Consider the following 23,677-nt stretch of genomic DNA (forward strand, 5'->3'; position numbering starts at 1 on the left):
GTTCAGAAGTAAACCAAAAACCTGCCACGCGTGACCAATTTATTTTCACCCGCGACATTGTTTGAAAAGTAGCCCAATTTGCGTGAATGTCGCGGATATGACAACGCTGGCTATATTTTCACTTGACAAAATAAGACCCTCCCTCATTGACTTGTGTACAAAAGCCCCTGATCGTGGGCAGAAAATAAACAACAATCTAGCCACTTGCGAAATGCCCTCAGTAAAAATAACCTGTATCTATCTTGATAGCTACTATTTAGAATTATTCCAGTAGATAAGCTAGAGATGTAAGCAGTAACTTACATCCTCCCCATGCCAAAACATTTCACAGTTGAAAGCAAACACTCTTCCAATGTTGCCTTATGACAGCATGGGCAACTGGTGGCCCCCCGGGCCGCATTCAGACCCCACCCCCTCTTTGTGCAGCCCTCAGATGAATTTAGAATAGAAGGATATATACACAAAGAAAATATAAATAACGGGAGAGATTAGCAAAGTGGGAAAACGGCATGTTGATCAGTATTTTAAGATTACAGAGGTATACGTTAACTAGCATCAAACCTAGTGTACTTTTAATGCATTTGTTAATAATAATTAATAAGTACATATAATAACGTGTGTATATGTGTTTTCCTAATAATCTGCGGCCCCCTGATGACCAGTACATATATTCTGTGGCCCCCCATGAATGAGGTCTGGAGCCTGCCTGTTTTCTGTTCTACCTCATCATTAACTGCACCCACCTGGTGTCCAGGGTTTAAGTTGCTGATCAGAAGGTTGCAGTGATTAAATGGAAGTCCAGTTTTGCAGTGGTCAATTAATCAATCAGTCAACCTAGTAACAGCCATGCACACACACATGAGCAAATTTACTGTACATCAAAATCTTGTTACAGAATACCCTTAAAACCAATGTCTCAAATAAACATTGAGATGTTTTACAAAAGTACTCACACTTTTAAATGTACAACTTTGTTGCCTTGTGTGGAGCAATGTTTAAAGTAACAGTTGGCCAGAGAGCTGAATGAACACTGATGAACTGTGTTTACAGTACTGCTTAAACTGTAGTAAGGCTTCATCGCCTTGAAAATGTCCACAATTTGTCATGTCTTTTTTTTTTTTGTATTCAGTTAAAAGAAATCTACACTTCATGTACACATCTTCTTTGTAATAGATGATGTGTACAACTTCTTTGTAATAATGTCACACCTTCTTTGTAATACCAATCCCAAAATGGCTCTGGTGAAACCAATCACTTCAAAAACGTACACACCAAGTGAATAAGCCTCTGCTAGTGTTTAATCGTAGTGATTCGCATGATTTCAAGAGCAATTCAGCAGTATGTGTAGGTTCGGTCGGGTAGTGAATAGCAAAGCAAGCAATCCACCATGAGCACCATTACATGTAATTACTCAAATGATATTACATTGTAAAGGTTTCAACCATTCCACGATTATCAAGACTTCTAGTCAAACCTTCATCCCACCAGCAGGCGTCGCTACCCGACCCAAACGCGTGTTGACTCAAGGTCCCCTGCAATCAAATGGGAAGCCAGCTACCAAGATCACCAATAATACACCACCTTGTGTGAAAGGCAATCTAAAACAACTCCCCTACACTTCAAAATACAGCACAGTAGTACTTCTTCCTATGAAAGGCTTTCAGCTCTATGAGAACTGCTGGGAGTCTGGCGGTGCAGATGTCTTAAATGGACAGAGTAATTTAATGTCATATTTTTCAAAAAGGAATAGACGGAAAGTAATCCAGTTCAACTCTGGCACCATCTTGTGGTGGGTCTATGCAATGTCCCAGGAAAGTTTACAGGAATTTCAATGGCCTTAAAAATTATTTTCACTACCATGTTATTTTTCGTCATCATTTGTTTAGTTAGAAGGAAAAGTGATTATTGGCTTTGGCTGTATCCGTGCACAATTTCATGCTAATAATGTACATAAAAGTAAAAGAAATGTAATTACAAAAATCATGGAAACCCAAAGGAAACTGGACACAACATAAAAAGCAGTAGAGTTCAGAATTATCTATGTATGCATATATCTATTACTCATATAATTTTTGAAAGCTTTTAAATAAAAGCTCTAAGAGGTTGCCCAAGCTTATTTCAACTTGCCTTCATAGAAACACATTGAACCTTATATTTGTATTCCCACCTTGCTCTGCTATTGATTAGATATTTTCTTTTTTTGTATGTAGTGTGTTATAGATATACATATCTAGTTCATATAAATATAAATATACACACACCCCCACACACCGCTCCAGAAAATTTAAGAGACCACTGCACCTTTTTCTTTCCTTTCCAAAAAAGTGGAAAAGGAAAGTTTGGAGTGAGGAAAAGAAGCGTTCAATTTACAGTGGTCTCTTAATTTTAACTCTTCTGTTCTTCACTCAAAACTCAACTTTTTTGAAAAGGAAAGAAAAAGATGCAGTGGGCTCTTAATTATTTCCGGAGCTGTATGTATACAGGTGCTGGTCATAAAATTAGAATATCATCAAAAAGTTGATTTATTTCAGTAATTCCATTCAAAAAGTGAAACTTGTATATTATATTCATTCATTACACACAGACTGATATATTTCAAATGTTTATTTCTCTTTCTCTTTGTCCCTCTCTTCCTCCAGACTCTGGGACCTTGATTTCCAAAGGAAATGCAAAATGTGTCATCAGAGAACATAACTCAGCAGCAGTCCAGTCCTTTTTGTCTTTAGCCCAGGCGAGATGCTTCTGACGATGTGTCTTGTTCAAGAGTGGCTTGACACAAGGAATGCGACAGCTGAAACCCATGTCTTGTATATGTCTGTGCGTGGTGGTTCTTGAAGTACTGACTCCAGCTGCAGTCCACTCTTTGTGAATCTCCCCCACATTTTTGAATGGGTTTTGTTTCACAATCCTCTCCAGGGTGCGGTTATCCCTATTGCTTGTACACTTTTGTCTACCACTTTTCCTATCTTTTCCTTCCCTTCGCCTATCTATTGATGTGCTTGGACACAGAGCTCTGTGAACAGCCAGCCTCTTTAGCTATGACCTTTTGCGTCTTGCCCTCCTTGTGCAAGGTGTCAATGGTCGTCTTTTGGACAGCTGTCAAGTCAGCAGTCTTGTATATATATTTCATGTGACTTTTAGTTCAAAGTTGGTACCACACACATTTCTGTAATAATACATTTTCTTTTGAATATAAAACCTTATGTAAGTTAAAAATGCCATAAGGACTACTGTAACTTCCCACTGATAGTCTGAAGCTTAGTGTGTATCAAAACAACAAGGGTTAATTCATTAATGCTCCAAACCCTGTTTCCAGCAAGACTCACTAAGAGCCGTAAGGCCACTAGGTTCATGGGGAACACATTCAGACACACTAAGAGCCATAAGGCCACTAGGTTCATGGGGAACACATTCAGACTCACTAAGAGCCATAAGGCCACTAGGTTCATGGGGAACACATTCAGACTCACTAAGAGCCATAAGGCCACTAGGTTCATGGGGAACACATTCAGACTCACTAAGAGCCATAAGGCCACTAGGTTCATGGGGAACACATTCATTTTAAGAACACAATGTACACTGCCTAGTGGAAGTTATGTTATTAGGTGTTTACAGGACATATGACATCCGGATATATACCTCCCTTTTGTGACTTGTAATTAAACCTCCTGGTGTATAATTAATTATATGTCAGACTTTAATATAATAGTTATACAATCTGTATAATTGGTATAGAAAGATTTACAGGGTAACTTTAGACTGAGATGTGAAGATCCAAGATGTCAATCTAAAGGCCTATGCTTATGTAAACAACATTACAGGCAACGTGGCTGTGGTTAGAAAGTAGTCAAGATAAACAAAACACCTTTTGGTCTTCCATGCATGTTACCATCAAACAGAAAACAGGGTTGAGTGTGACGAGGATGGTGTAAAATGGTCACTACTCCACAGGCGGTGAAAAACAACACCAAATTTTGCACATAAATCGTTTTGAAAAGAAACCGTTTTCTATCTATAATTTCATAGAGTTTTGTTGTTGATCTCAACAACCACAATAAAAAAGAATGTGATGACTTGCATGTCTTTGCACCGTGTTGTTAAGAACAACGAAATGTACCTTTTCGTGAGGACATTAGTTAGCATAAAGGATTGAAGGTGCACCAAGGCAAAAAATAAATAAATACTTGGGTGAGTTTGTGACTTAATCAATCACGATCAGTCATTTATTTGAAAATAATACATTCTCGAACAAAATGGCACAAATAGCTGTTTATATTCATTGCAAAATATATGGATTATATCATTATTCTAAGATTATGAGTGATTATGTTATGCAATATCGTATTGTGTAGGACCTGAATGTATATGATGAAAAATGTGCGCCTATAATTTGGAAAAGACATTGGAGACGCTTAAAACTTAGGCAATAACCTATGCCACGTTCATAGCAACGTAGGACTGGGAAAACTAAAGGAGATCGTTACGTCATTACGTTACGTCAGGTTGGAAAGTTGGAGCTTTAGGAAGTTGCCTTAGTTTACGATTTTCCCGGTCCAAGCTTTTTGTCAGCTTGTTACCTGCTGTTTTTGCAGAACTGACGTCATAAGTCGGATATTTCCGAGTTTCCAGTACCTATAGGCTGTGTGAACGCAGCTTATAAGGAAAAGAGGAGTGCAGCTATCCTCAGCCCTCCTTTTCTGACTTGTTCACTTCAGAGCAGTGATGTCATAGCCCCACTGACTGGCTGTAGGCGCGTCTGCTACTGCTAGGGGGCAGTGGGTGACATCAACGACAGAACAACAAAAACAAAGCGCAGTCCGTTGGGCAACTAGCGAGCAGAAAGGAGCGTTAATGTTCCATGGCGAGCCAAGTCAGAATCAACACGGAGGATGCTGCCACAGAGGCGGTGCCGGAGGCTGTAAGCGCAGCGGCGAGGCTGACCAGCGCTGGGCATTCAGGTGAGGCGATGGCGGTGGCAGGGCACGAGGAAGAGCAGGCTGCTTATCGGGACCGGGAAGTCATCGGTAATTCTCTGACAGGATTCTTTCGCTTTTCAAACGTGATCGACTGGAAGAGACCGTTCAGGACCATGACTTTATTTGCTGTCACAAATGCTGTGTTCTGGTAAGCATGACGCAGTGGAAATGATGTGTCAATAATTCTGCCCTATCGAAATTGTACCCTATATCTAAAGATCCGTATTGTGAGTGTGTTCTCAGTAACGCCTACCTGCAAAAATAAGGGTTGCATATATCCACAAAAGCTTATTTGTGGTGAAATGCTCTGTTTTGTCAGAAGCATCATGATTGACAAATTCGGACTTAGCACACAATCTGAAAAGGGTTCTAGTCAGAACCTAATATTTGTTTGCTGTTCCTGTCGGAGAAACCTTTTGGTTCCAGGTAGATTTTTATTTCCTAGTTTACAGTTTAGTCATTTAACATACGATGTTTTCCGGAGTGAGTTACACTTAATGTAAGAAGCTACGTGGAGCACTTAACTCAGTAGTTAATTAATTAGTTATTGACAAAAGTCAATGCTGGGAAGAATAAAAATAATAAGGATTAGTTCTCGCAGGCCACAGAAGTGGTGGCTGTAGTTATTTCCATGTAGAACCCTTTTCACAGAGGGGTCTAAAGGGAACCAGAATGAATTAATTTAAGTTTTCGCCAACAGGGTCAGACAAATAACTTTTGGGTAACTTTTTCAAGAGTGTATGCTATTATATTTTATTTAATATGTTGAAAGATCATCCCCTGGATGTGTATGTTATAATTTGTTTAGGTTAGAGTTTGGTGTTTATGACTTCTTTCAAAACAAGACTGACCTGGAAAAGGTTTCTGACTGACTTTTAAGAACAACTGCAAATTCATGACAAAATTTTTTTACACTGAGAATAACAGCTTTGAACAATACATTTCAAGTAGGAAACTTGGTGAACATCCCACATCTCAGAATTTCTAACATTAGGTTGGGATCATGTTCTTTTCTTAGTTTGTTTGTTTTAAAAATGGCGTTTAAGCCCAAATTTCTGTCGGTTGGTTGGCTTACTGGTCAGTTGCTCACAGACTGCAAAGTGTGATTTGCCAAACTCGTGCCAGCACTGATGAGTCAGCCCAGTACCTACTGAAAACTCAAACACAAATTGAATGTGGAACAAGATTAATGCAAAAAAACTGTATATCAACACAGGGATTGAGCTATATTTTATGCAAGAAATATGATGAAACAGTATTCTTTTATAGTAATAAAATTGCACAGAAATTGTTTTAATTATATGCATTTTCCTCAAAAAGAAAGATGTCAAAATGATGGTCTAGCCTAAGGATTCTTAAATTAAATGTTCACTAGAAAACTGTTAATGAACTCCACTGGATGGAGAACTCTACTTGGTACCTGGACATTTTAGCCAAAAACCTGGTTGCCTCAACCATGGGGCTGAAACTTGACTACAATTGGATATTCCAGTGAGACAACGACCCCAGTCCAAATCCTAAAAAAAGTCTTAATTGACCACGAAGTCAACATTTGATAATTGCCAATGTAACCGGTGTGAAATGGGTCGTCAGTTATCAGTCAATGAAACTATGTGAATCAGTTATATTTAACACAGATTGAGGCCAATTAACTTGCCGGGTGGTTTTGAAAGTAACTAGTTCTAGTCTTGTAGGGGTTTGGCGTGTGTGTGGGCAGTGCCTGTCCTCCTAACGCTGAATGGATAGTGCAATAAGGCACATCTGGTAATTCATCTGACAGTCTTGTTTAACAGTCTTATGGCCTTGGGGGTAGAAGCTTTAGGGTTACAGACTTAAAGCACTGGTACTGCACTTCATGTGTGACTGCAGTCATTAACCGTTTACTTTTTTAAATCAGTATAAGTTCACTTAATGGCATCAGGATATGGAGTCATTGATGGAAGAGATAATGACCCCTGATGTAATATTTTTTTGTTTTTTTTTCTAGGTTTGTGGCCCTCAGTTCCTATAGGGTCTACTGTTTTCTTGCCCTCTGCTCGGCCTTAAAGGTTACAGCATTGCTCGTTAAACAGGTGGCTGGCTCCAGACGAGGCACTTTCCCTAAAGGTATGTAGTGTACTGCTTAGTACTTGATTATTACGCATACCCAGCAGACGGCAGGTGACGTGTGTTTGAGTTGGAGTGTAAAACACACACAAAACATATAATAACTGAAGCAAGTGTATAATGTTGCGGAGTGTGCAAATATTTAAAGACCCATGTTTATATGTCATGACACGTGATGACCTGCTATGACTTCCAAGTGGGTCATTTCCTTTTAAAATCTTGCAACCTGAGTTCTGCCATTTAAAGACATGTGAACTCAAGCTTTTAAAACATAGGGAATTTCAGCAAAAAGCTGTGTTGAATCATATTAATTCAGTTGGTCTTTAGATTTTATATTTCAAAATAATATAGGATTCATTATCATATGATAACCAAACTGAAAATGGTACCTGAAATGGTTTGGCATTTATCCAAATATTGTTGTATAAGGAGGAGTGTCAGAAAGCTGTTAGCAAACAAGACAAACAGCCTACATGCTTTAAAGTTGTTTTGGTCTTGACCCCTTTCATGGGTTTGGCCCAGAGTCTGTGACAGATTTCTGAAGTTGTGCTTTACTTTCCGCTTGCATGCTTTTTTTGGCCTTAAGTAAAATTAATATAGTCCCCTAAAGCATATTATTTGGGGTTGTAGTACAATGGCATTGTTATCACTGAAGGGGTATGAAGTACATATAACTAACATAACTTCAGCACTTTGTATTTCCCCATGCTCTGTGGCTTGTGATAACAACAGAAGCAGCTGTTGTCCCTATTTACAGATCTTGGATCAGGTTCCTTTCTCCCAATCCTAACCTTAATTATTAGTGGGAAAAATGTACATGCAGCTAACCCAAGATCAATGTCTAGGGGCAAGTCCTCCCTGAACCTTAAACCCCTTGTCCAGACAATTGGCTTTAACCCAGTGTCAAATTCTTGGATTAATCCTTACCTATAAACCCAGCACTGCCACAGAGGAGTGAAAGGGCTTGTGTCTCACACTGAACTGCATTGCAATCTGAAATTCCACATGGACCATTTAATATCCTTTCAGCCCTCCTGTAGATCAGATAAGATAGAACACACCTCGTTCATGGCTGAACGTAGTAGCATAGAGCGGGTGGGTAATAAAAACCTGTCAGATGATGGTGCTCTACGGAATGCTATGAGAAAACTAAAACTAGATATATTTTTAGCATTTTTTTCATTCAATTGTTTTTTTGTTGTCACGTTTTTTAATCATCATGTCAAACTTTAGGCAGGTTTCAGGGATTTTAATGTTTCAGTTCATATCCTCCCTTGGTTAGGTAGTGAACACTTGCTGTGTTGGGAATGTAATTAAGGTGAATTAGGTGCTATAGGGTTGATGGATGGGGGCTTCATTTCTAATGAAACGTGAGCAGTTTCTCCCCTATTTCGTCTGCCTTTGCTCTCTACGTCAGCTGTTAGCTTTGAGGTCTGAATCAGAGTTATGCGCATTACATTTGTTTCGTGAAGCAAAATCTCTGGAGAACATTTTTAGCCTAAAAGACAGAGCGTTTTGACCAGTAAATAAGATGTCTCTTCTTTTTCACTTACAGGAGCACATTTATGGCGCAGCATGACTGCAAGGTAGGAGCTTTTTGTATCATCAACTGTGTTTGTTTTCATGTGCGTGTGTGTGTGTGTGTGTGTGCGTGTTTGAGAGACAGAAACAGACAGAAATATCTGAATGCTCAAAATAGAGATTCAATAATCCCTGCCTGTCCACTTCCCATAGTTTCTGCCCCTGTTGGTGATTATACTGTAGGTCTTTGGTACGTCCAACTTACACTGATACACTGAAGTTGGAGAAAATGCCTGCTGTTGTTTTAAGGAAAATATCAATAATATTTTGGTACTTGTTCCATCAGTCCATTGTATTTTAGTCATTTAGCGGAAACCTTTGGAAATCCAGAATTACCTCCATTAGCGATTGTACACATTTTAGTTGAGGAGACGGGATAAATGAGCCAGCTGGAAGGTGATGGTGATTAGGTGGCCAGGATAGTATTAGTGCCAGAATGAACATGTAGCCATGACAACGGGGTTAACACCCTGGTCATATGATCAGGGTTATGGGCTCTTCAGTGACCACAGACTCAGGACACTCGTTTAACATCCCATCTGTAAGATGGAACTCCGCACACAACGCCCAGTCCTCAATCACTGCCCTGGGGCGTGGTGAAATATTTTCCAGTGGAAAGAGTTCCACACCACATACAGCAGCATCCAGTCCCCAATCCAGGGAGCCAACACGAGCAACCCTGCTTGGATTCAGAGGTCCGGCGAGGTGCCGGAGGTGTGCTACTTCAAGTCAAGTTTACAAGATATAGAGCTTTCGCAATGCAGGGACTGTCACCGAATGTCACCAGTACAGGTTTCTAAAGCCGGACTCCACAGTCTTGAAATGTCACATCCCACCAGGAGAGGGGTAAGCTTAGAGATTGACGTTCGTCTCAACTTTGACACATTTCCATCTCAGAGCTGGTTTGTGGTAAACAGTTGACTCTGTATTGGGTGCCTGGCCTCCATCGTGTAAGATCACTGTGACATGGAGTTCACTGATCCCATACTAGTGGGTGATCCGCTTCCCGTCACTGGGTCTGGGACCCAATCTGATGCCTGTCCAGACTATTGGAAATTCAACAACCCCGTGAATAAAGTAGCTCTTGTACCTGTGTAGAAATGCTGACGTTGCACATAGTAGTATCTTTATAGTAGCTTGTTACCTTCCGTCAACACAGAATGACTAGGGACGATTCGTTATCCATTTTTTATAGTGACCAAAGTGGTTCCACACTATATATTTACTAAGTTGTTAAGAAATTGTTCTTTACAGGTACAAGAGCAACTAAAAGACAGTGGATTGATTGCAGTCTATTCATTTGGTTTTCAAATTAATCACCGTCACCAACAACTAATTATACCATGTTCTAACCAAAAGCAATGTCAGTATCATCCCTGGTTATTATTTATTATATGTAAAATATCTCCTTAATGTACTCTTTTATCCTACATGTGGAGCTAAGTGTCTGGAACATTCTTGGGATATCCATATCTGTACTCAATCATGACAATGCAGAATCCTCCTAGATGATGGTGCCTTGTCAATTGTCCTTTCTCTCTTGGCATCATTTATTTTGTTGGGTGAAACAAGTAAGACCGGTCAGTAGAAATAGGATCTTTGACCTTTTGAAGTACACATAGCGTTCAGTCTTTGATCGAAAGCATGCAGACTAACCTGTTGACTGAAGTCTAGATGCCTATTCATATTTAATCTAGATGGTCGGCCATGAAGTGAACAGTGAAATCAGTAACACAACTAAAATGATCATCATGAAACTCAGTGTCATTCATTGGAACATTTGGTCTTAAGTCTTACGTGCCTTAATGGAGTTCACTAGTAAGATTCAATGGCATCGTGTCGTTTGCCCGGGTGTATGTCCTCCCCGAATGGAGGAAGCCGAAGAGACTAAAGTGGAACTTGGGTGAAGACTCTTTGAGGTAAAAGCAAACATGGTGAACTGAAGTAAACAACACAAACGCGCCCACATCCTGTGAGAAATGTTTGCCAAACGCCCTTTAGAGACAGAACCCTTCAACGGCGGTGGGATGAGACGGATAATGGAGGAACACGAAGCTCCGCCCTGTTGGCGTTCTGGGAGCGCGTCTTATGGCGGCGAGCTGCCGGGCATCCGAGACTCTTGCCACTATCTCCTGTGTGACATTTGGCTGTCGGGATGATTGTGTTGGTGTCATCTGTGGCTGTCCGTCACACAGAGGTGCCTTGTAAAGCAGACACTGGGTTCTGACGGGGCCATGTTGGAGATTGACCAGGTTATAATATCCATTGACAGAACCGGAAGGAGAAGATGCATATTGTTGGCTAAGGAATTTGCGTATATTCTCCCCAGTAGCACATAAATATTGAACCCCAATTACAATGGACATCGATAGGATCACTGAGGCCTGTATTTTCTCTTTCTGTGCTGTTTCAACTTCATGTTTATGTTGCATTCAAAAAAACAATATAGTTGTTTCACCCTTTACCTCCATATTAGGTTTAAATATTGAAGCAGTCCAGAAATCCTCCTTGGAGAATTTGGGAATTCTGGCTTACTCCCTTCTGATTCGCGAAAACACTATTTCCCAAAAGCCAGAGCATTTTCTGTAGGTTACTGGAACTTCACAAATTCGTAAAAACGTAGTTATTTCGTTGCTTTTATCCCAAAACTTAATCATGCTGACGCTTTTATCCAGAGCGACTTGCCATGGACAGTATATACATTCCGGTATTTGTATTTGTCCCCCCTTGGAAGTGAACCCAGAAACCTGGACTTGCAAGCGCCATGCTTCACCGACGGAGCTGCGTGGAGGAATGCAAAAGGTTACCAGGCCTCTCCTGCTGTCGCATTCTGACACTGTACCCTGACTACAGTTGTTTTGTCATTGTTTATGTACTTATGGCATTAACAACCCTGTCCTCGTTAGAAAAATGGCTGTATTGTTTCCAGCGGGTCCCGTGCCAGTGTTTGAATCCCTTCCGACTGGGTGTTTATGTGAGCTAGGCCCCTTTTAAAACTTGATCACAGAGCTGGGCAAACGGGTCAAGAGATAGACATGCGAAAACAGACACGCGCACCAACGCACGCCATCACACTGGGTGTCGTGTTTCCACAGGCTTTCGGCCTCTGGGGTTTCAGAGGCTGATGTTGATTTTTCTTCTCTCCCACACATGTTTGGAAAACACAATTAGTGTGTAGACAAGGCCAAATTAGTCTTAGATTACTTATTTATATTAACAATTACAATTCTATTAACGTTTGCAAGTACGATGGCGTCGACCGTAACAAGGATCCCAGGAGTCGCAGTAAAACTGACCCATAACGTAAAATATCCACCACCATATTTGAATGTATGTATCTTTTTTTTTGCAAATGCATCAATTTTCTTAAGTATTCAGACCCCTTTACTCAGTACTTTTTGAAGCACCTTTGGCAGCGGTTATGGCTACTCAAGGACATTCACAGACTTGTCCCGAAGCCACTGCCAATCGGAGATCTTGACCGCTCTGGAGCAGGGTTTCATCAAGGATCTGCTTGTACTTTGCTCCCTTCATCTTTCTCTCAGTTCTAAACAGTCTCCCAGTCCCTGCCGCTGAAAAACATCCCCACAGTCTTATGTTGCCACCACCATCAATCAATGAATCAATCAAATGTATTTATAAAGCCCTTTTTACCACAGCAGTTGTCACAAAGTGCTTTACAGAGACACCCGGCCTTAAACCCCAAGGAGCAAACAACAGTAGTGTTGGATTTCAGTGGCTAGGAAAAACTCCCTAAGAAGGCCTAATTTTAGGAAGAAACCTAGAGAGGACCCAGGCTCAGAGGGGTGACCAGTCCTCTTCTGGCTGTGCCGGGTGAGATATTAAGAGTCCAATTAGAATAATAAATACATTTCTCTGGGCTAAATCCAGAGTCTATTTGATTCTAGACTAGGTCAAAAGTATGACCAGGTGGACAAGGACAGGGACAGCAACGGGCCCCCCAAACCAGGTACTCCGCAGGTGTGGACCAGGACCTCATCTCCTCCTAAAATGTTAAACTGGAGGAGACTGAGAAAAGTTAGAAAGTGCATTCCTCATATCCCCCAGCACAGTAATATTGCAGCGTAACACCTTGGAACTGAGACGGGGGGGTCCGGCGACACTGTGGCCCTACCTGGGGGAGGCCACGGACAGGGCCCAACAGGCAGGAAATCAATCCACCCACATTGCCAGGCATCAACCAAAGGGACACCCACCAACTGCAACCCCCCTGAATGAGGGCCGAGTATTGCCAGCAGCTTACAGCCCAATTTCACAAGTGCGCAACAGAGAGTCAACAACAAGCCAGTGACTCTTCCCCCGAAAGGCATTGGAGGGAGGGCATCCCAGTGGCGACGAGAGCCCACCTGGCAAGACAGCAAGGGTGGACAGTATCAAGCCTACTGGTCACCTTCACGCCCCCGGGCCAGGCTACACCTAATTATAAACTGTGCTGTAGAGATGAGTTTTTAGTAGACCCTTGAAAGTTTGCACTGAATTTGCCAAACTCACCACGCTTCACTTTAGAGCTGAAAATGGCCCATTGATGAGCGGTGCCTGTTTTCCTCCAGACGTGTCGTTTGGCATTCAGGCCAAAGAGATCAATCTTGGTTTTCAGACTCTTGTTTCACATGGTCTGAGAGTCCTTTGTGTGCCTTTTGGGAACCTCCAAATGGGCTGTCAAGTATATTTTCCTTATGAGTGGCTTCTGTCTGGCCAATCTACCATAAAGGCCTAATTGGTGGAGTGTTGCAGTGATCGTTGTTCTTCTGTAAGATTCTTCCATCCTCACACAAGAACTGTAGCTCTGTCAGAGTGACATCAGTTCCTTGTCAGCTCATTGACCCCTGTCTTTCAAACTGGCGATCAGCTTTAGGAGGAGTGGTGGTAGTTCCAAACTTCTTCCATTTCAAAATGATATTTTATCTTTTAAAGCCTTTTTTTTGCTCATCGTCATCAGGGTGTCAATCATTTTGGATGTGTTTATATGTCACTAGTGATCTATGGATCCGAATGTGCTATATTAAATGTTTGAATCATAACATCTGTTATTCTATACGTTTCAAGCGTACATTCTATTATTAGTGCATCTGACTCAAGACTGGATGTGTTGTTTGTTCCCAAGACTTCTGTGTGTGTGTGTGGGGTTGTGAAACCTGATGTGTGATAGTGTGTGAGTGAGATTGTTTGTTTGAGTGTATGTGTGTGTTACAGATGACACAGCTATTTCTCTGCTCCCGGAACTGATCCTAAGCCAGAAGACTGTGTGGCCCAACGGCAGCCAGTCAGGTCAGCAGACTAGGAAGGGGTGTGTCTTAGAAGGTGACCTGTGATTGGACCATGGCTTACAAAAACGGTTGTGAGACTGTTACTAACTAATAGCTTGCCAGAATTACTCGGGAGTGAATCGTCACAGACAAATGAACACATTAAAAATACTAAATTAGGGCAGGGACTCATGTAATCATGGGCAGGGCGTTGTTGATGTTCTGAAAGTGCTCTAACGTACACCAGTGTTTATTTATTATTTTACCATTTTGGTCTTGTGGCTTTTATTTAATAGTGAATCATAGTGTAAATTGTGCTATAAAACAAATACTAGAAAATAACTAGTAATTTCCTTGTAAGGTCCTGTATGCACAGTGTACAGTTTTTTGCTCTCCTAGTACTCAGCCCCATCAGTCCTTCCCAGTTTTCTGCTCTCCTAGTACTCAGCCCCATCAGTCCTTCCCAGTTTTTTTGCTCTCCTAGTAATCATCCCCATCAGTGCTTCCCAGTTTTTCAAAACCCATACAAGACCTGGGTTATCCCATTTGCAACATCATTTACCCTGTTAATGATACCTTAGACTATCCAGGTTTTGCTCAACGTGTATAGGAGTGCTCACAGCATGCGGTGCCAACATTTGGCCAGGGCAACACTGACGTGCTTGCTTTCTAATTCTCCAAAGGCAACGCCCCGAAGTGTCAGAAAACATAATGTGCCAACAGTTTGAGAGTACATTAGGCAAGAAACAATCCTCTTCCCTGAGAAACGTTACACAGTAGGGCAGTGACACAGACCCCCACCTCGCCTTAGCCCCTCTGTCCTCTTGATGGTTGCCTGATGGAATGCTGTGACATGTTTTATTTTTAGACGGGCCGGTTGAAATAGTCAAGCTCGAGCTTCATTGAAGATAAACACAGGCTGATCTCGCGCCGTGTGGCACTTGAGTTTTGACTTGACCTGAATGATTTGCCGAGCCTTGCTGTGACTGACAAGGAGCGACAGTATATACAGATCTTCTCCGGACTACCCCAACATCATAAGAAGCCAAACTAGAGCCATGTCCCCTGAAGACCGTGGGGCAGGAATGAGGTACATGTCTATGTTTGTTTGTTTCAAAGTATTTTGAGTATGTAGGAACACAAAATTAGAGACACCTGGGGTTGTCTGTTGTTTTTGTGTGAGTGACTTAACTGGCCTGTTAGATATGGGCTGCTCCCCTCACATAACTGCTTGTGATTATGTCGGCACAAGTTTTCCCCTCTCAGGTGTAAGCAAGAATTTGGTATCCAAGGTTAGTGGTTCTAAAGTTCACTCAACTCAACTTGGATTCGAATACATACAAACGCATACAGAGCTATGTAATGGAAAGGTGTGAACGATGCCTGAAATGTCGGCACTGGTTGATGGTGATTTCTAAAGTTCATTTGAGATGGAGTGGGAGGTGCGTGACAACTCTATGGAAATAGATGTTTAAAGTGAACTGTTCAAGGCTGTCTCAGGGTTTTGAATAGGACACAGTGTAATTCATCTGGTCGACACCAACTCCCTAGAAAGTCCCAGTGAAAGGTATTTCTGCCATCAGTTGCATCCGAAGTGCACCTTTTTGCACATATATGGGCAGGTAAACAAATAGTCCTTCTGTATATCTCTAGGAAATACACAGATGTTCTGGATGTTTCCGTCGCCATTCCTCACACTGTTTGGCATTACGGTGAAGACTATTTTTAAGGTGCCGTCACTGGAGTCGTTAGAGGCTCAGACATGTCGTTGCTCCCTATATTGTTATAGAGATCACTGATCCCTTTTGAAATGCCATGTCTGCCTAACAGCTGCTTTTGGTGCCCCGCCTCAGGTCTGGATGAGCCTGTTGTCATGGTTCGATCCTCTTGGTCCCCCTACATGAGATAGGAATAACGGAACGACGGTTACGGATAGAGTTTGGAAGCTGTTAAAGGACTATTAAATTGCACGAAATGTTTAACAGAAGGCAACGCATTTCTTATCAGGAGTATGTATGGTAAGACGCCAAGGAACTTAGAAAAAATTGCTGAGGCCAAGGTTCTTGATTAGATTTGGACAAACCCTTACATTTAACAGTTAGTCATATGCATCCAGTCATCATTCTCCAGTCATCATTCTTCTTTAGGACTGGAGACCGTAGGTAGATTTTGTTTTCAACAACATGACATGAAAGACGTTTGAATGTTGTGTTTTGTATGTGTGTTGGTTTGTATTGGTGTGTGTGTCCAGCTCAACAGAGTCAGTGTAGGGGATCAAACAGGTCAAGTGTTCAGCTGAGTCAGTGTAGGGGGTCAGACAGGTCAAGTGTTCAGCATAGTCAGTCTAGGGGGTCAGACAGGTCAAGTGTTCAGCATAGTCAGTCTAGGGGGTCAGACAGGTCAAGTGTTCAGCATAGTCAGTCTAGGGGGTCAGACAGGTCAAGTGTTCAGCAGAGTCAGTCTAGGGGGTCAGACAGGTCAAGTGTTCAGCAGAGTCAGTGTAGGGGTTCAGACAGGTCAAGTGTTAAGCAGAGTCAGTCTAGGGGATCAGACAGGTCAAGTGTTCAGCAGAGACAGTGTTCGGGGTCAGACAGGTCAAGTGTTCAGCAGTCAGTCTAGGGGGTTAGACAGGTCAAGTGTTCAGCAGTCAGTCTAGGGGGTCAGACAGGTCAAGTGTTCAGCATAGTCAGTCTAGGGGGTCAGACAGGTCAAGTGTTCAGCATAGTCAGTCTAGGGGGTCAGACAGGTCAAGTGTTCAGCAGAGTCAGTCTAGGGGGTCAGACAGGTCAAGTGTTCAGCAGAGTCAGCGTAGGGGGTCAGACAGGTCAAGTGTTCAGCAGAGTCAGCGTAGGGGGTCAGACAGGTCAAGTGTTCAGCAGAGTCAGTCTAGGGGGTCAGACAGGTCAAGTGATGGCTGGCAGAAAGAAACACTTTGAGCCTCTCGGTACGAGACCCTGTGCTTTGACACAGCCCCCACTTGACCGGCGCTTGAATGAACAGCGGCTGGATGTGGTGTGAAATGTTATCACTAATGCAGCCTTTCGCCTGGCATGGTTTCAGATGGATGTCCTGGTGATGCGGTGGCCTTTCTTCACCATCTGCTGAAGGGCCTTGCGGTTGGCCCTGATTGGAGCAGTACCTATATAGTCTTGTTCCCTTGGGATTTTTCTTAGGAACATTTTCAAAACGTAATTTGTCCACTACCACAACACTTGCCAAAAGCATTTACCAATAGACAGGGACTAAAAGGATAGTTCACTTGAGTTACACAGTGGAGTCGTTTCCCTGTAGGCATTCTAAGGTATGATAGTAATCAATGCCATGGTTTATTTCTCTGGCACTGTTTCCCATACGTGGTCCCATCCTGCCACTGATTTTAAAGTTATTTTGTACATCATGTTGTTAAAAGCTAAACAAAGGCACATGTGTATATGATTTAAACATGATGTGCCAAAAAAGTATAATGTCGGTACCATTTGTGGAACAATGTCCTTTAAGTCATGGTACCTTTTGATAACTTTTTTCATTTTTGAAATGGATTCTCATAAAAGACAAAATCTTTTGTTCTGTCCCTGTGTAAGGCAGTTAACTGTATTTTGCTTCTAAAGGTCGCCGCGCTAGGATAACAAAGGGTAACAAAAATAAGATAAGACAAAAACAAAATGGAACCAGGAAAACTCAGGCAAGCTTGAATTGCAGTCAAACCTACTTCACATGCTTCCTGGGTATGTCATGTCATTTTGTCATGTAGGTGTGCTATCTCTTTAAAGCTGTTCTAAGGAGCAGGGCAGTTAAATAGTGAAATGTGAAACTTTCATCCTGATGCATTGCCACACAAGCACACCGTCGGTCACGCTGTCACATGCACGCCTGTTGCGGTTTCCCTGGAAACCTGTCTCCCAGGAAACATGTCCCTGAAATGTGAGTGGGGAATATCCAGCTGACCTTTCATCACGAAATGGTGAGAGATGTATCTGTCATCAGACGTGGGCGTTCTTTTGGTGGTGCTGGACGGTGGGGGCTGGAATTGAGGAGATCCCCGGCCTCCTGTCCAGGCCGATGACGTACATGTGAAACAAACTTGAGGGGGAGGTCAGACACAAGGGTCCAGGAGGGGTATATGTTTGGCTGTTCAGGCGTAGAGTTTGGGTTTGGAACGAGAGAGAGCTTTCTGGAAGGCATGCTGGGTAATGTAGTTGTGTATCCAGTTTGCCCCACTCTCTGTTCTTTTGAATTGTCTTAACTGTATCAAACATTTTTATTCTATCTAGTTTTCTTGTGTCACACAGGGGATTTTGTTACTAGTGGCTCATCAAGTTGGATCTCCTTGCCTGTCGTTTGAAAAAGACATTAGAGGAGTGAAGAGTTGTAAAACGCTAGGCTGTGTTCTGAAAGGCCATTGGTGGTAATTGGCATTTATTATGAGGGTTCTTGGGTGAAAGCATTTTAGTACCTGTTGCATATTTTCTATCCTATTCCTTTAATAAGGAAACGTGAGAAATGGAGACCATTGATAGTAACATCACGTAAATGCTTGGAAACTCAAACAGTTATTATGATCATGAAACATTTATTCATGTGACATTATTGTTAGTTTATTACACTGCTTATTACACTATTATAAGCAACAATTTGTATAATTCCTCATTTAAAGTTGCATTGAAGTAATTTGTAATAAATGCTTCCCGCCACTATTGCCTCTTTGCTATTCTGGTTCTTTCTGGACTCCACACTTTTCAATTAACGCTGTATCCTGAAAGCAGTGTTAAGTGGCGAGAATCTGGCTGTTCTCTGCCGTAACCAGATCCCCCTGGTGACTCTGAGCGATTTCACACCACCAGCATCCATTACAGCTGCTTTCACAAGACATGCGGCCTAACTTTAAACTTAATTTTAGCTGTTGTTTTTTAATCCGACAAGCCTCTTTCAGACACCCCATAATATTTGCTGTCCGGCACTGACCCTGTTGAAAGGTGACCCACATATATAGTCCCTTTGTCACTATCCTGGTGTGCCATCAGAGTGTCACGGTGTGACCGCAGCAGAGTTACTAATAGAGCAGGTTCTCGGCACGGCCCAACTTGACCTACTGTAAGTACTATAGCCCACAACTTTGTGAAAGGGCGGATGTGTTTAAGAGTCATCGGCGACCCAAACTACCCTTTGCTTTGACCAGAAGACTTTATTTCCCACCATTTTGATGCTCAATCAACTACTAGGTAGTGCTCACATTACAATTCACTGCCGTATTCAGCCATCTAGGCGCTGAACTAAACTTTAACACAAGCTAGCTGGAATCCTCACGGCTTATGTGCTGTAACAACTGACAAATGGTTATGGATGACAAATGTTTGCTGCCTATCTGTGGGGAGGTTTGAGCACAAACCAAGGTAAGCGGAACAATGTGTTATTAGTCACACGCACTGTTGAAATGTTTCAGGTGGAATTAGAATGATGACATTCACTGTTTTTTGCACGAAGACAAACACGAACTCGGGTTAGTCCCAATGGTTTTATCTTGCACTAGGTAAATGCGTGGCCAACTTAGACAAGAACGTCAACTCTATAAATCGTGTTATTGGTCAACAAAAGATTTGAAGATATGAAGTGCCTGCCAGACCTGTGATAAAACTAGACTGAGTGGCAGGGGCAGAGATCTGTTCATTTGATGGTGTGAACCCTCCCTCAGTTCATCTCTCAGTACATGCCAATGCAAATGAAAGTTATGTAAATATGTTAAATTAGGGACAGTTCAGTTGTTTACTTTCTCCTAGTCAACATGTAGTTTGAGAATATCCTCCCTGAAAACCCTGCTTCCTTAAATGTGGAGTGTGGTGAGAAAACAAGCTGCACAAGGGCTGGAACACGCTGTAAAATCAGTGTCACTGGAGCCCTGCAGTAGATGCAACACAGTGTGAGGATGTCTAGTAAATTGCTAATGGAAACTGCAAAATATGTCATGGACTGTTTGGGGAACACTTTTAGGAGAACAACATGAGGCTAGTGGATTATGGACTTTGGCTGTAGTTGGAGGATGAATGACTTTATCTGGCTATTAACGCTAACTCTGTGTCTCTCTAGCTGGGAGGTCATTGATGAGGACCAGGACAGAAGATCTGGGGCTGGGCCTCTGGTCACAGACTCCTGGACAAGCTTCAAGCTTTTTCTAATGGAAACCTCCTCCTTCAAGCAGCAGAATCCAGGCAAGGTGAGGCAAATGTGGTTTGTAACACCTGATGATAGCATTTTGTGTGACTGGACTTTCAGTATTGGCCTTAAATCCAAACTCAAAAGTGTAATTCATACAGTCCACTGATTCATGCAGTCAATGCCTGGTCAAATGATTTATACAATCAATTCATACAGTCAAGAGATTCATACAGTCAACTGATTCATAATGTACATTCCTGTTCAAATGATTTATACAATCAGTTCATACAGTCAACAGATTTATAAAGTCAGTTGACCACTGATTGTTACGTTCAAATCATACTTTGAATAATCTTAAATGCAATATACTGTTTGGTTTGTAGAATTCTTAACTGTTCTAAAGATCTAAAATCTGATGCCTTTCTTTTTGAAAAGTATGGTTTTAGCCTAACCATTGTTGCTCTCTTCTTGACTTCTTCTCCATGTTAGTTTTGCTTGCTGGTCTGCAGTTTGTGCACCTTCTTTGCCGTCTTGGGGCGCTACATTCCTGGGGTTCTCATCTTGTATGTTTTAGGTAAGATGTTCGGATCATCCTGGTGTCTCTTTGTGCAACGGATCCAGTGGTAGGAACAAAAGTACCCAGAAACATTCTAACTGTTGTATCGTTACTTCTAGACATTTTATACTTTGGCGTCCTCCAATTCGGTTAGCTTTCAGAAACCTGTATGTCAGACTTAGGTGTCATCCTGGAGTATTAGAATTCACCAGGGTCGTGATGTGATTGTGGTTTCTTGGAAATCCAGCTATGATTTCATTCTCATGTCTGATCAGTTTGGCACGTTCTCACATATGACACTTTTGTCGATGGCTTCCCCATCTGTAAACTGTTTACTCCTGCCCACCTCCTTCCCGCCTCCTTCCCATGTCCCTGCTCTCCAATCCTGCCTCCCGCTCAACTGCCTTCTATCGGTCTATCTTTAGTTCTTGGCATCTTCCTATGGCCACTGATGTCAACGCAGGAGTTTGGGTTTTGGATGAAGCCAGTTCTGCAGAAGCTGGACTTTGGAGTGGAAAGATTCCTTCAGAAAATCAGAGACAATCATGGTAATTAACCATTTCAAGATTATACATGCACATTTAGTACCCCAAACACAATAAAAAGAGGTCTGGTGTTGTATGATGCTGTGTGTTCTGTTCCAGAAAAGAGACTCCTTCAGGCTCAAGCTGAGCGAGAAAGTATTGAAGCTGACCTGTCCTCCCTTTTTCCTAAGGTTGGTTCTTCCTTTCTGAAATCCAATTAGACATTTTTAAACAGTCTTGATCAAATTGAACCAACTTCAAATTCAGTTCTTATGATTCACATCAGGGTTTCACTGGGGTCAGTTAGTCTTCAATATGGTTGCCTCTACAGCACTTATCTCTAAGATGATGCGCACTGCTATTGATTATGACATGGCTGTTTAGTTCTTTCTAACCTGGGTCACACAATAAAGGAGTCATTTACGAAACGGAAAGGTACAACCGGAACATTTCAAAAGAAAACATTTGTCTTTCTTTGCAAAATATAACGTGTACCTTGCTGAACACGCCAGTTACTTGGACAGAAAGACATCCCTAACACTAGATTATGACCAGGTGACTGGAGAAGGGAGAGGGTCAATATTGGTTTCTGGCCAGGTTACCGGGTTATGTTTAGTTGTGCACAAAATGTACATAGGAAAATACAAATGTTTCTATTAAACCGGTTCAGTTACTGTAGTATCTTCCCGATGTATTTTTTTCTTCAACTGAACATGACCCATGAAAGAAATGTCCCTAATAATGTTACTGTTGCTTCCAACAGTTGGACTCCACAGTTTGTAAGGAGATGTCTGTATCGGACACAGAGGCCTCTGATGTGACATGGACTGACAATGGAACATTTAATCTGTCTGAAGGACATACGCCCCAGACTGAGAACTCAGAAGGTAAAGAGGGAATTTCAGCAAGAGAATTTCGATGTGCAATGTTGAATCGGGTGACGTGGCTAGTATTTTACATTTCATTTTTGTCCAATCCAAATATTACCCTGAATACAAAGTACCTGGTATTCACTTGGCGGATGTTTGTGTGTTTCTGTGCCTGCAGACCTGGACAGAGAAGAAGCCTTCACAGGAGGTCTTCCCGAGTTCCCCTCCGTGGACAATGGCACCAACGGGGAGGACGACGACGACCTGAGCATCGGCCTTCCCACGCCGTCTTCCCAATCCCAGCCCCGACACAGCCAAGCCGAGGGGGAGTCGCCGGCCCCTCCGCACGGGGACCCCGCCACCCAGGCCATGGAGCTTGTCCACAAGATGGCGGGTGAAGTCATAACGGCGGCGGTCACCGCAGCCATCCAGGAGAGATTTGAGGCCGCCTTCAGTGCCGCCGCGCCCACCCGGCAGAGGTCCTCGCCGCGCCCCAATCCCACGACCCTGCTGCCACTGGACCTGGCGGGAGAGTCGTCGTCGGAAAGCGACGTGGAGGACTTTGAGCTGCTCGACCAGTCGGAACTGGAGCAGCTGGAAGGGGAGCTGGGCCTCGGGGCGGGCACGGTGTCGGCCGTCAAGCCCGAAGGGAACGCGTCCCAGTCCGGCGACGGTAGTTTCCTCTCCAAACTCTTGGGCCGCCACTGATTAGAGCAGGGGAGGCGTAGCAGAGGGTAGATAGTTGATGGCACGTGGAGACTGGAAGAGGAGGCGTGGTCGGGCAGTGGGGGTGGTGGGGGCGGCGGGGGGCGGGAAGGGGGGTTTAGAAATATGCGGTTCCATTTGTCTTTTTCCAGTAGTGCTAAATTATACCTCAATACATGTTTGACATGTTTGAGGGCAGGCAGCAGGGGGCGTTCAGCAAACATGGTGCTGTGTGGAGGGGATTGGACCGGGGGTTTTATGGAGCTGCGTCAGTGCTGGTGCGGTCAGATTTGGACTTTTCTTTTATTTTTTTACCATCAACAGAACCATGTAAAAGAAAGCTAAATAATTGTGCATTTTCTGAAAATTGCTGTATTTCCAATGGTACACCCAAGTGTCACCTATCTACCTTGTCTTCAGGCCATCGACAGCCTTCAATCACTTGTGTGTCCATGGGGTCGTTTAACCTTAATTGGAGGCGTGGCTCGTATTGTTGTGCTAGGTGTACATGTATGTGGTTAAGAGTGCCCCAGCAAATTCAGTGTACGGGACAGATTGGAGGGTCTGAAACCTTGAGGGGGTTGGTTCTGCCAGATCCTTTTGGTCTGTTTTGCCCTGTAGTCACAATCAGTGTGAAAGCCTTTGTTTGGACCTCTAGAGGTGCAGTGTAATGCTGTTGTTAAACTCACGGTGACCCCTGTACAGGGACCCCTGTACAGTAACCTTTGTACAGTGTCTAGTGAAGCTATGGGCAAAGATGTCACAGCAATGGACTGTGTTGGTGTTCATTAGTAAATAGGTTTTTGGTTTAAGATTCAAACACTTGTTTATTGGCCACATTCTGCTCCATCCCAGATTAATATATGGTGTAATATTAGCAGACCTGAAACAATGATGATAATCCCCTCGACTAACAATGGAACAGTTGTTCGAACCCATCCTG

The 23,677-nt window shown here is 42.7% G+C and overlaps 1 protein-coding gene across 2 annotated transcripts; it reads left to right on the forward strand.

Annotated features, from left to right (window-relative positions):
- The first annotated feature begins 4,681 nt into the window (after positions 1 to 4,681).
- Positions 4,682 to 22,830, forward strand: retreg1 (reticulophagy regulator 1). 2 transcript variants are annotated; one of them, XM_010892866.5, is made up of 9 exons: positions 4,682 to 5,124; positions 6,964 to 7,082; positions 8,638 to 8,668; positions 20,012 to 20,138; positions 20,570 to 20,654; positions 21,062 to 21,184; positions 21,281 to 21,351; positions 21,924 to 22,047; positions 22,208 to 22,830. In XM_010892866.5, exons 1-9 carry the CDS (start codon positions 4,859 to 4,861, stop codon positions 22,735 to 22,737), a joined length of 1,476 nt encoding a protein of 491 aa, XP_010891168.2. In that variant the 5' UTR covers positions 4,682 to 4,858; the 3' UTR covers positions 22,738 to 22,830. The 2 variants fall into 2 exon arrangements, with proteins under 2 accessions (XP_010891168.2, XP_010891176.1); XM_010892874.5 differs by lacking the exons at positions 4,682 to 5,124; positions 6,964 to 7,082; positions 8,638 to 8,668 and adding an exon at positions 14,511 to 15,020.
- The last annotated feature ends 847 nt before the right edge of the window (positions 22,831 to 23,677 follow it).

This window comes from Esox lucius, chromosome 3 (genome assembly GCF_011004845.1).
Source record: "Esox lucius isolate fEsoLuc1 chromosome 3, fEsoLuc1.pri, whole genome shotgun sequence".
In the NCBI taxonomy this organism is placed as follows: Eukaryota; Metazoa; Chordata; class Actinopteri; order Esociformes; family Esocidae; genus Esox; species Esox lucius.